The following is a 12,166-nucleotide window of genomic DNA, read 5'->3' as shown; positions in this document are numbered from 1 at the left end:
TCGAAGGCGGTTGATCAACGTTACACGCCACAATCACGCGCCTCTGCCAAAAGTTGCGATTTTCCATATTCAGGGCGAGGACGACGGCATCCCACTGGAGCGGAGTTTATATGGCGTATCTGGGTTTGGGATGTAAATATCTGTAAGGAACGCACTGAAAATTCCGTCACTGTACCCATCGCAGGCTGTGGCGCTGAACAAGACGACAGGTTCTGCGCTGCAAAATGGCCGCCTTCCCATGATGTTTGTTGTCGAGTTTGAAAGGTTCCGGGTTGGCAGGCTTTTAACCACTTGCCACGTTCACCTTGTTCCTGACAATAACCCTGCAGGACAAGGCGATAACAGGAGTGACTGTGTTTCCAAGGCTGGGCTTCGGCCGATAACCTTGCACGACGCGTCCATTAGATCTTTGTGTTGAAAGTTTCAAGTCCTCACGTCACTGCGAACTTGCTCAGGATAACCAGCAACAGCATTGCTCATACTCTTAGCCATGTAGTTGATCGAGACTGTAGCTTACCTGGAGCGAAGGCAACGAGGTCGAACTGCTAACATTGGTTAAACCTTAGCCTGCGTGAGGCTCTTCTATCTGTACCGTTGTTTGCAATGGCCTCATGTATGCGATGTCGGGGCGTCCGGGTAATTAGAGAATCGCAATAGTACTCGATTCTGTATCCAGGAGACATGGTTCTTGCATCTCACATCAGGCAAATACAACGCGGATATGTGCGCTTTGCGGCTAAATGCAGCCTCTCCACTTCCAGTGCCACGACTGTTGTTTCCCCGCAGTCATTTTGCCGTGGACATGCGGTGATGCTTGGATCGACGAATCTTGGGGATCCCAAATGGAGTTTACCATTGTAAATTTGGGGTAGATCTTAATGATGTAATTTGACCTGTTTCGAGCTGACGGTTGCAGCTGTTTGGCTTTGAACTACCTCTATTTGATGGCTCAGAAAATCGTTCGAAATCAATCAAAAACAGGAATCACCATCTTCAAGAAGCCTCCTCCTCCTCTTCGGCAGTCGGCTCATAGCTTGACGTAGAGTGGCTGGGCCAGTCAAGGACGTGGGGAAGGAATCCGGGAAGCCATTCACTTCGAAGACCCAGCATACCGCTCTGCGGGGAAGCTGGACTGCTTGCTTGGAGGTTGGGGTCTCTTTGGTTCGTCACCCGAGGGGGCCTTGGGAACTACGGGGTTTCTTGCAACAGGGATTCGAGGAAGCTCGCCGACACTTTATTGGACCTATCATGGAAGCATTAGGGTGTTCTTTTTACCCGATGGCCGGGTTCGATCATCCCACCTCGTCTGGTGTCTTTCATCCCAAGGCGTCCCCATGTGTACTTCCTGTACCATTAATGGTGCCGAGAGTTGTTGCTTTGCTGTGGTGTCATTCAACTGGGTTCCCACATCTCTATGCATGCCTGACCAGTCGGATAACCCACGGCAGGTGTCATCATGGACTGGATAGTGGATGGCATCGGTTAGTCGGGTGCTCTACTTGTGCTCATATATTAGGTACCACTCGACGGCCCCATGTCTCTTCTCTTTGATCTTCTTCAACTGTAAGCGCGAGGCCATCTTCCCCTAGACGTGAGCTTTCTCAAGCCCGCAGTCATGGCGTTTGTCAACCTAAAGTCCATCTCTCTGGTGGCAATCTCGAGTTTGGCGCCTCTCATTTCAGCCCTTGGACAAAAACAAGTGATCTCGTTTGAAAGCGCCCAAGACAGCTTCCAGCTCGCCGGCGGCGACGTCGGGACTGGTCAGATCCTTGTGTCTAGCGATGACTACTGGGGCGTTATCCGGGCTGCCGGTGACTTAGCTCTTGACTTTGGTCGCGTCACGGGCACCACCTACACTCTCAGCAATGGTGTAAACGGCTCCGAGCCGGCTTCTTACACTTTTTCCCCGGTAGACGTCAGCAACAATACCATAGTGAGTTATTCCATTCATACGCCACAGCTCGAACTTCTTGGTATCCGAGACCTTCCTCCCATGGGGCTTGGAGAGCAGTTCTTGGATGTGCAAAAAAAAGACTCAATGCTGACTGTTGCAGTACCGCGTCCAAGACGAGCAATCCTTCAGGGGCCCTAACTACACCGACCCTGTACCTGGCAGCACAGTTATCATCGCCGGCACTATCGGACATTCAAAGTTCATCGACGACCTCATTGCAGCCCAGAAACTGAACACCAGTGAAGTCGAGGGGCAATGGGAGTCTTTCGTCAGCCAATTGGTTGAAGAACCTGTCCCGGGATGCTCCCGCGCACTCGTCATCGCTGGCAGCGATCCACGAGGCACCATCTACGGCATCTACGACATCAGTGAACAAATTGGCGTCAGCCCGTGGTACTTCTGGGCCGATGTGCCTCCCAAGAAGGCGACTGATATCTATGTCTTGCCGGAAGGCAAAGTCCAGGGGTCCCCTTCCGTGAAGTACCGTGGCTTCTTTCTTAACGACGAGCAGCCAGGATTGTCCAGTTGGGTCTCGTGAGTTTGGCGATTCCCCAGTTGACCACACACGAATACTAATGCGTTCTCAGAACCCAATGGAACGACACGTGGAACGACTCCGCAGGATACAACTACCACTTCTACAGCTTGGTCGGCGAGCTTCTGCTCCGTCTTCGCGCCAACTACCTCTGGCCGACGCTCTGGGGCAGCATATTCTACGTCGACGACCCGCTTAACCAGCCTCTGCTCGATGCATACGAGGTTGTTCTGGGCGGCTCCCACACGGAGCCTCTGATGCGTGCTCAAAACGAATTTCGAACGTACTATCAGGGCCAGTGGGCGTACAACCTCAACAACGAGACGATTGACGACTACTTCCGGTATGGTGTGCAGCGTGCGAAGCCATACGCCCGCAACAGCCTGTGGACCATGGCCATGCGCGGTACCGGCGATACGGCCATCGAGGGCAACTTGGGAGTCGAAGCCATTGTCGAAATGCTGGAGGAGCTCGTGGAGAACCAAAGGAGAATCATTGCTGAAGGGCTCGAGATCGAGTCTGCCTCCGAAGTCCCGTCGTTGTGGTGTCTCTATAAGGAAGTCCAGTCTTACCAGGAGAAGGGTCTCCACGTTCCCGAAGACATCACCCTCCTATGGGCCGACGACAACTGGGGTAACGTCCGAAGGCTGCCGCTGGTCAACGAGACGGACCGGAGCGGTGGTGCTGGCGTGTACTACCATTTCGACTACGTCGGCGACCCGCGCGACTACAAATGGATCAACACGATCCAGCTGGAGAAGACGGCAGAGCAGATGTACCTTGCGTATGCGCGGAATGCACGCAGGATCTGGATCGTCAACGTTGGTGACCTCAAGCCTCTCGAGATCCCCATCAGCCACTTCTTCGACCTCGCGTACGACACGGAGAAATGGGGCGTCGACGGCACTGGGGAGTGGCTCGGCTCCTGGGCGACTAGAGAGTTCGGGGACGAACATGCATCCAACATCTCGGAGATCTTGACCAAGTACGGCATGTATGCGGCCCGCAGAAAGTATGAGCTGGTCGAGCCGCATACCTACTCCGTCATCAACTATAACGAGGCAGACGCAGTCCTGGAGCAGTGGGCCGCCCTGCACAAGCAAGCGCAGGCTGTGTACGATGCTCTGGACGAGGAATACCGGGCGGCCTTTTTCGAGATGATCCTGCACCCCATCACCGCGGGGGAGATTCTGCACAAGATTCAGATCAACGGGGCGAAGAACCAGTTGTATGCCGGGCAGAAGCGCAACTTAGCCAACGATGTCATCGACGAGTCCCGGGCGCTGCTCGACGCAGATGCCGAGCTGACCGTTAGATGGAATGAGCTACTCGACGGGAAATGGCTGCACATGCTGGACCGTAAGTCGACCTGGCCGACCCCTTGAGGCCCTGGAAGCTCAGCACTAACATGTTTGACACTGTAGAAACCCATCTTGGATACGATGGCTATTGGCAACAGCCCATGCGCAACACGCTTCCCGACATGCGTTACGTCCAGACGCAGTTCCCCTCGCTGGGAGGCCAGATCGGCGTCGGCGTCGAGGGCTCCAACGCCAGCGTGCAGGGAGACGACAAGTGGCACACCAACTCGGCCAACGACCTCGCGGTGCCGCCTCTGGACCCTTACGGCGCCCTCACGCGCTACTTTGAGGTCTTCACTCGCGGCAACAAGGCGTGCCCCTGGGAGGCCAGCCCGTGGCAGCCGTGGGTCAAGCTGTCGCAGTACAACGGGACCGTCGGCGGTGACAACGGCACCGACAGTCGCGTCTGGATCACAGTCGATTGGGAGAATGCGCCGGCGGCGCCGAATGCGACGCAGGTGTACATCAACGTCACAACGCCGTGCCGCGATAAGGAAAAGTACGCAGGCCAGGGGCAGAGGGTCATTGTGCCGGTCGTCAACCGCGAGGTTCCTTCCAACTTCACCGAGGGCTTCGTCGAGTCGGACGGGCATGTATCAATCGAAGGGCCGCACTACCAGAAGATTGTCGAGCCAAGCAGCAGCTCGAACAGCAGCAGCAGCAGCAGCAGCAACAGCAAAAAGCTCGAATACCACGTGCTCGAGAATTATGGCCGAACATTAGGCGGCGTCGGGCTGTACCCGGCCGAGTCGGAGAAGGTCAAGCTCGGCGAGGGTCCGGCGCTGGAGTACAGCTTGTACCTCTTCACTAACACCAGCAAGGCCAACGTCACGCTGTATATCTCACCGTCGGCTAACTATCTCGGCGACGGCAACCCGCTCGAGTACGGCATCTCGCTGTACCCGACGGGCGACGACGAGCCGCAGCCCAAGACGGTGCAGCCGGTGGGCAGGACGCAGGGCCAGAACATGCCCGAGGGATGGGGGTACGCTGTGGGCGACGCCGTCTGGGGGCTCAACGGCAACTACACGACGACAACTTTCAACGTCACGCAGGAGGGCGCGTACACGCTGCGTGTTTGGGCGCTTCTGCCGAACATCATCGTGCAGAAGATCGTGGTCAATCTCGGCGGCGTTAGGAAGTCGTACCTCGGACCGCCCGAGAGCTTCTTGCTGGGGCGGGATGACAAGGGTGTTGCTAACCGGACGGCGTTTACGGACACGCCTGGTGTTCTGGGAGGGAGAACAGAGTAGAATGGGCGCTGGGACGTGGTTTGTTCTGTCAAGGGAGTCGATGTCGATGTTGATGCCGACGACGTTCAGCAGATCAGATGAGTAATGTGACGTTAATACCCAATGAAGGAATGGGAAGACAGGGCTATCGGTCTCCCAGCAGAGTTCCAGAAAAGCTCCATTCAAACAGGATTTACAACGAGCTTTTCTGTGGCCCCAACGGCGCGTGACATGTTTTTGCTGGCTGTTTGTTTGGATGAGAGATGCTGATTTGCTTCCTTTGTTCGCCGAGGCTCTTTTCATTGTTTGTGGCTGATACCGACACAACTCGCCGCCTCGGTCCCCTTTTTCGACCCACCCACTTCAACCTCCAGTTTCGAGAGTGTGGCTTGACATGAGTCGTCCTTTCTCATTCGTGTGTCTGACACCTTTAGTGGACCCTCCGAGAGGAACAAGACTAGTGTCTCCATATATGCCTCGCTTAAATGGCTCCCGGTCGCCTGGGGCAACAGCAACAGCAGCACTCGGCGGCGCCCAAAAAAACAACAAACGTCAGAAGAGAGTCAGTCACCCAACTAACTCCCTCTGCACAGTCAGCCCAGCCCAGCTCAAGCCCAGCCCAGCGGAAACTGGGGATCCATTTCAAGACGTACACACTAGGCTCGCGACTCTCTTAATCTCTTATCCATCTGCAGCTTCCATCCTTCCTTCCATCATCGTCCGGTGCAGGTGCTGCTGCTGCTTCTTCCTTCCTCATTCTCACTAACTAACCCCGACAGCCCAACAGCAGCTTCACTCCTCCTCTTCTGCCCTGTCATACTCCCACTGATTCCTTTCTCTTCTTTCCCCCCCTCGCCCCCTACGAACGACCCTTCTTCGCACATGCTCGGCCCGCGCTGCAGAGCGGCTTTGTTTATTTCTTGAATTCACAGTCTCGGTTGCTGTTGCGGCACTCACACACCCCTAGACCCGGACTCGGAGCTCGACTTGTTGGCAGTCGTTAGAGCGAGCAGTCGGGTCGAGTACGAGATATCCCACGACTCAGAATACAATCATCACAACACTTGCACAAACAACAGTCAACATGGTCGCCGACCCCAATGCTGCCTCCATCACGGTCTCAGGTTCGTCATGCAGTCGCCACCTCTCATTACCTGGACGTGAATGCTGACCTTCTCCTCTTCCATAGTCCGAGTGCGACCGTTCACGATCCGAGAAGCCGCCCAACTGTATGTCGATTCCCACCAAGGGGATACGAGTATGCTCACAGCCTGCTCACTGACTGACTCTCTTCAGAACCCGCAACGATGAGGGAACCGTCTTTCTGGGCGATGGCTCTCTCGCCGCCGCACCACCGAAGCTCCAGAGGGGTGGTATTAGACCTGTCATCAAGGTCGTCGACGACAGATGTCTGTGAGTAGCTACTTGGTCCTTTCGCTGTTTGTTGACCCCTCGCCCTAATCTGATTATCCGCCCGAAGAGTCTTCGACCCACCCGAGGACAACCCAGTCCACAGATTCGGCCGATCTGTCGTGCCCAGCGGCAAGAAGGTCAAGGATCAGACCTTCATGTTCGACAGAATCTTTGACGAAAATGCCACACAAAACGACGTCTACGAAGGCACCACCAAACAGCTCCTCGACAGCGTCCTCGACGGCTACAATGCCACCGTCTTTGCCTACGGTGCTACCGGTTGCGGCAAGACGCACACCATTACCGGCACATCCCAACACCCCGGAATCATCTTCATGACCATGCAGGAGCTGTTCGAAAAAATCAACGAGCGCAGCCAGGACAAGACCACGGAGATCACCCTCTCCTACCTCGAGATTTACAATGAGACCATCCGCGACCTGTTGATCCCCGGAGGCAGCAAGCAGGGATTGATGCTCCGTGAGGATTCGAACCAGGCCGTGTCTGTCGCAGGCTTGACGAGCCACCACCCCAAGAACGTGCAAGAGGTCATGGACATGATCGTCCAGGGTAACGAATGGCGTACTGTCTCACCGACCGAGGCCAACGCGACCTCCTCTCGTTCCCACGCCGTTCTCCAGATCAACGTCTCGCAAAAGGACCGCAACGCCGACGTCAACGAGCCGCACACCATGGCAACTCTCAGCATCATCGACCTTGCCGGTAGCGAGCGCGCCAGCGCCACCAAGAATCGCGGCGAGCGTCTGCTCGAAGGCGCAAACATCAACAAGTCCCTCTTAGCCCTGGGAAGCTGCATCAATGCCTTGTGCGACCCGCGCAAGCGCAACCACGTACCATATCGCAACAGCAAGCTCACTCGACTCCTCAAGTTCTCCCTTGGCGGCAACTGCAAGACGGTCATGATTGTATGTGTCAGCCCTTCGAGCGTCCACTTCGACGAGACCCAAAACACCCTCCGATACGCGAACCGAGCCAAGAACATCCAGACCAAGGTCACCCGTAACGTCTTCAACGTCAACAGACACGTCAAGGACTTCCTTGTCAAGATTGACGAGCAGATTGCGCTCATCAACGAGCTCAAGGCGCAGCAGAAGGATGCCGAGAAGATCTTCTACGCCAAGTTCCGCAAGCAACTGGAGAAGCGCGACTCGGTCGCCCGCGAAGGCATCCAGCGTATCCGCGTGGCCTACGACAACTCTGCCAACGACAGGCGGGAGAAGATCAACAACATGAAGAAGCTGCGCGCTTTCGAAAGGCGCATTGGCCTGCTCTCGGCTTGGATTGCCTCGTTCGATACGGTCTGCGACCAGAGAGGAGACGAAGATGCGATGCCCTCGCCCCTCCTCGCCATTCGCAAGACTGCTCAGGGTATCATGGTCGAGTTGGAGCACAGCCGCCACCACATCCACCAGAAGCTCGAGAACACCAATTGGGAACGGGCCGTCGATACCGCCCTCCATCACAGCATTAAACAGCTGCCCGGAGGCGACGCCGACGCCGCCGAGATCGATACCTTGACTCGCGAGGCGGAGCTTCTCAAGGCCAACTTTGGCAGAGACGCTAACCGTGAAGTTTTAGATATGGACAAGGTCGGCGACGCGGCCATGGTACAGGTTCTCCTGACCGCGCAGTTCGACATCCTGGCTTCCCTTGAGGACACATTGGAGATGAACGAGGAAGATGCCGTTGCACACGCAAAGCAGATTATCAACCGTTTGCTTGAAGCCGGCTTCTCGGCTGCTTCCCACGTCGTCAAGCCCGACGGTGCCAAGATTCCCGTCGAGAAATTTTCCCCCAGCAAACGAGGCACCCCGAAGCGCAAGAAGGCGGCTATCAACAACATTAATAATACTTCTCCTGTCCGTCAGCCTGCCTTTGTCCCGCCTGCCGAGCCTGCGTCTCAACCCTTTGCGTCTCCGATGAAGTTGTCGCCTCGTCGTAGGAAGGCAGGAGGGCCGCGGAGTCCTCGTAAGGGAGTCTCGTTTACGCCGGTGAAGAAGAAGGCGGAAGCGAAACGGGCTGTTCGCTGGAGGGATGACGAGGACGAGCAAGGAACACTGGCGGATTTCGAAAAGACACCCAAGAAGTTCGACTCGACGCCAGAGTACAACTCACCCGACAAGTCGACTCTGAGAATGCCCGCCCTGCCTTCCTATCTGCAGACAGAGTCGCCCAACTCGGACACGAGCACGAGCCTGGAACTCCCCGAATCGGCGTCGATTCCGGCAGCCAAGCCTAACAGGTTTCAGGCTGGGTTCCTGTCCAAGGGCCGCGTCTCGTCTATTGGCTCTGGGTCTCCGACGGTGCCGGTCCCGATAATGTCGTTGCCCCTGGGCTCGTCCCCGTCGTCGGACAACGGAGACCGTGTGGCTCCGTTGCGCGCTCTCGACGTGCACCGTTCATCCAACCTGTCTCCGCCGGCCTTTCGCTCTAGAATTGCGAGGGCCAGCCCGCCTCCGAAGACGACCCTCTCGGGAAACGTCTCGGCCGATGAGAACAACCCGCCATCGTCGCACAATGCATCCGGCTCCGAGTCGGAGTCGCCCGGGTTCGATGCCCGGAAGATCCGATCTGCCCTGCACTCGATGAAGAAAGTCCGAGGCGAGCATCGTCGCGTGTCGTCCATAGGAGGACCATCGGCCAACAACGCCAGGCGGGTTTCTTCCGTCAGCTCGCTTGGGTCAAACCATCGAGCATCGGCGAGCTTCTCGGGACCGTTGGCTAGCAGCTCCAACGGCATTTCCCGTCAGCGACGTGCCAGTGCGGAGCGAAGACTTTCGCCACCCATCAGCTGCTCGCCGACCGACCTCAGGAGCGACCGGGCGTTCACGGCAGGACAAGCGAGACGGATGCACCTTGGAGGCAGTCTGAGGGGCGAGGGAGGAAGCCCGCAGGCGCCTCAGCACAGAATGGCCAGTGCCGACTTCAAGAACCGGCGCATCACGATCGGCAGCCTGGCGGCTACTGGGAAGATCGAGAAGACTCACGCGTCCAGACCCAGCGTGGCGGGGTGGCGTTAAAATTTGTTTCTCGTTTCAATCATACCCATTTGCTTGTCACGTCTCTCAAGACGCGGCGTGAACGGCGGGGAGGAGTCTTTGGCTGTTTTTCTTCCCATCTTCTTTCTCTGGTAATGGGCGTTGGGCACTCTTCAGGTTATGGTCTTCGGATTGTCTCTTCTTTTTTTTGGCCGTTTTCCTTTGGCCTGGTGGGGGCCTGGTGGAAGGTCCTTGTACAGTTGTTGTATGCATACATAAGTCGTGGTCAGGGTATATTTACAGTTCATCTGATGATGAGAGTTCCGTCAATGATGTGGTGCGTCCGTGCGGAACTCACAGCGGCATGTGTTGAGTCGAAGAAGAAGCTCTCACAATATCTTAAAATAGCGGCCGGGAAGTATCGACAGAAGACTGTCCCCGAAGCGCTCACTACCCCCATCTTTCTGTCCCAGCTGTTGACTATCATCTGATGGGTTTCTGATATCCGCCTTTCCCGGCGTCAATGCAGGTTGAAGGTTACGTTGTCGAGAATTTCCAGCTCAACGAGGCGAATCACGAGGATGTGCAGCGAGAGCATCGGCTTCTGAGTTCACATGCTACTATTTCCAGAGACGCCAGTATTGATGTGGGAACTTTCGAGCCTCGTTAGAACTGTTAGCTCGAGTTAAGTGAAGAACGTGTGAGGAGCTCTTTCGCTGCCTCAATTGAGCAGTGAATCCAGCTTGAGTGAGCTTGAAACGACGAGAAAAGGGTTCGATGGGTGAGCTTGGCGGGATACGCAAGCAAGGTTGGGTGGGTGTTGCTGTTTCACAGTACATATTTTTGGAATGCGATTGATAAGGAAACTGCAATGATTTGCTCCAGTTTAAGAAAAGACAGATGCCAGCTGTTTCCTAAGAGAAAAAACGACCACGAAGTCCATATCTCAAACATCGTATCGACCGACTCGTAGCCCCGGCTTCCTCGTCACGCGTGTCAAATGACAGACGCCCCATGGACGGAGGGACACAGGCGGCATCAGACATCGCCAACAACGGGGACGTTGAACTAAGCACCAGCACACCAGCACCACCTTCACTCCGTCGTGCTGCACCTGAGCGGCGTGGTGGTGGAACGGCGATGAAGGAAGAGGGGGGTGGGAAACATGGCATTACCTAAGTTGCTTCACGGTACGTAATTGATTTGACCCGTTTCCTACGAGGGCCATTCAGCCGCGCCCACAACAGGGAAGACCCAGGCCGGGGTGGAGATGAGAGTTTCGCGACGCCGCAATCTTATTCTAATCATGCTTATTCGACTCGATATTCGCCAAAAACGGGACGCTTATCGCGGCAGAAGAGGGCGGGTAGGGTAGAGGCTTTGGCCTCTGATGGCTGCGGGTCCTGTTTTCGCTATCCTGTTCCCAGATGGCCACCTCGTCATTTCCCTTTTTCTTATCTCCAGAGAGCAAGGAGGCCGGCTGAGTCGGCATCGCTCATGAGCCGCCGCTGCTGAGGGGGAGTAAACTAGGAAAGCATACACACACACTCTCACACACACTCTCTCTCACCTCATCGACGCCATTACGACGAAGAGTCGGGGCGCGAGGATGAATGAGGAATGTGAGAAGGGCCTGGTCCATAAGGTATAAGGTTTCCGCAACAAAATCGGCCGTGTTATCGAGAACGAGAGTTCGGTGAACGACGTAGGCGAACTTTTGCAAGTAAGGGAACCCCAGCAAGTTGCCCCTCTCTGTATCCAACCCCCATTCATCCCCCCTTCAACCTCATCGATGTGGTCCCCTTTGGGGCCGTGGGCGCGTCCTCTTTCGAGAAGCTGGATACAGCAAGAGACAAGGGCCCAGGCCGGAATAGCCGCAGCACGTCAGCGTCTGCAGGGGCGGCCTGGGCGATAGATATCGCCAAGATGGCAGCGAACAGCCGAAAGCCCCGTCGTTGACACAGACAATCGATCCTCTCGCGCTGCGAACCATGCATCTTACCACACTGGCTCCCTAATCCCCCGCCCCGGACCGTCTTTGCCTTCCTTCCCGTCTTGGCTTTCGATCTGGTACCTCCGCGGCCCCGGACTGGGCAAAAGCTCGGCGGATTTTCTGGGCACGACGCGCCAACGGTGCCAACGTCTGGGCGAAATCCATGGAGTGAAGGACGGACCAGGGGGTGTGGTTGAAAGGTGTTATCCAGGCTTTCGAGGGTCGCTGTCGCTCGCATGCGGCCCATCGCGGGTGGAGACTTGGCGGTAAAGCTTGTTTCGATGTGCCGAGGCGCAGAGGAGGCCATGATCGGGCTCAGAGCTCAGAGCTCAGAGCTCAGCAGCGCGCCGACATGGATCGTCCCCGTTCGTGTCGCGGAGCCCCTCCTCCCCCCCATGGCACTTATGGACCTTTGTTCTGGCGACCCCCGGAGCCATGTCCCGAGTAGGTAGGTGCTTTTCCAACGTCGAGTCGGGGGTGGACAGGAGAGGGAGCACCTTTGAAGGACACTGGCGGACTGTAATCACCTTTGTGGACGAATCAAACCCCAATCCGAGAGTCTCGATTGGCTGCTACTAGTTGCTGTTGTTGTTGTTGTTGTTGCTCGCCGCTTCTCCTCTTTTCTCCCTCGTCGAGAGATCCTCTCTTCACCATACCCGCCTCGAGTGGCCAGTAAGAC

General features: G+C 56.2%; 2 protein-coding genes across 2 annotated transcripts; both read left to right on the top strand.

Moving 5' to 3' along the window:
- Nucleotides 1-1,615: 1,615 nt before the first annotated feature.
- Nucleotides 1,616-5,103, top strand: CH63R_05374 (Immunoglobulin I-set domain-containing protein; the record flags this gene model as incomplete). Its single annotated transcript, XM_018300349.1, has 4 exons — nucleotides 1,616-1,933; nucleotides 2,055-2,488; nucleotides 2,542-3,848; nucleotides 3,914-5,103. 4 exons carry the CDS (start codon nucleotides 1,616-1,618, stop codon nucleotides 5,101-5,103), a joined length of 3,249 nt encoding a protein of 1,082 aa, XP_018158199.1.
- Nucleotides 5,104-6,166: 1,063 nt separating this feature from the next.
- Nucleotides 6,167-9,536, top strand: CH63R_05373 (Kinesin-like protein; the record flags this gene model as incomplete). The annotated part of the gene is made up of 4 exons (XM_018300348.1): nucleotides 6,167-6,206; nucleotides 6,272-6,311; nucleotides 6,379-6,495; nucleotides 6,563-9,536. 4 exons carry the CDS (start codon nucleotides 6,167-6,169, stop codon nucleotides 9,534-9,536), a joined length of 3,171 nt encoding a protein of 1,056 aa, XP_018158198.1.
- Between the last annotated feature and the right edge of the window lie 2,630 nt (nucleotides 9,537-12,166).

Source organism: Colletotrichum higginsianum, chromosome 4 (genome assembly GCF_001672515.1).
Source record: "Colletotrichum higginsianum IMI 349063 chromosome 4, whole genome shotgun sequence".
In the NCBI taxonomy this organism is placed as follows: Eukaryota; Fungi; Ascomycota; class Sordariomycetes; order Glomerellales; family Glomerellaceae; genus Colletotrichum; species Colletotrichum higginsianum.
This window is presented reverse-complemented; position numbering and strand designations above follow the sequence as displayed.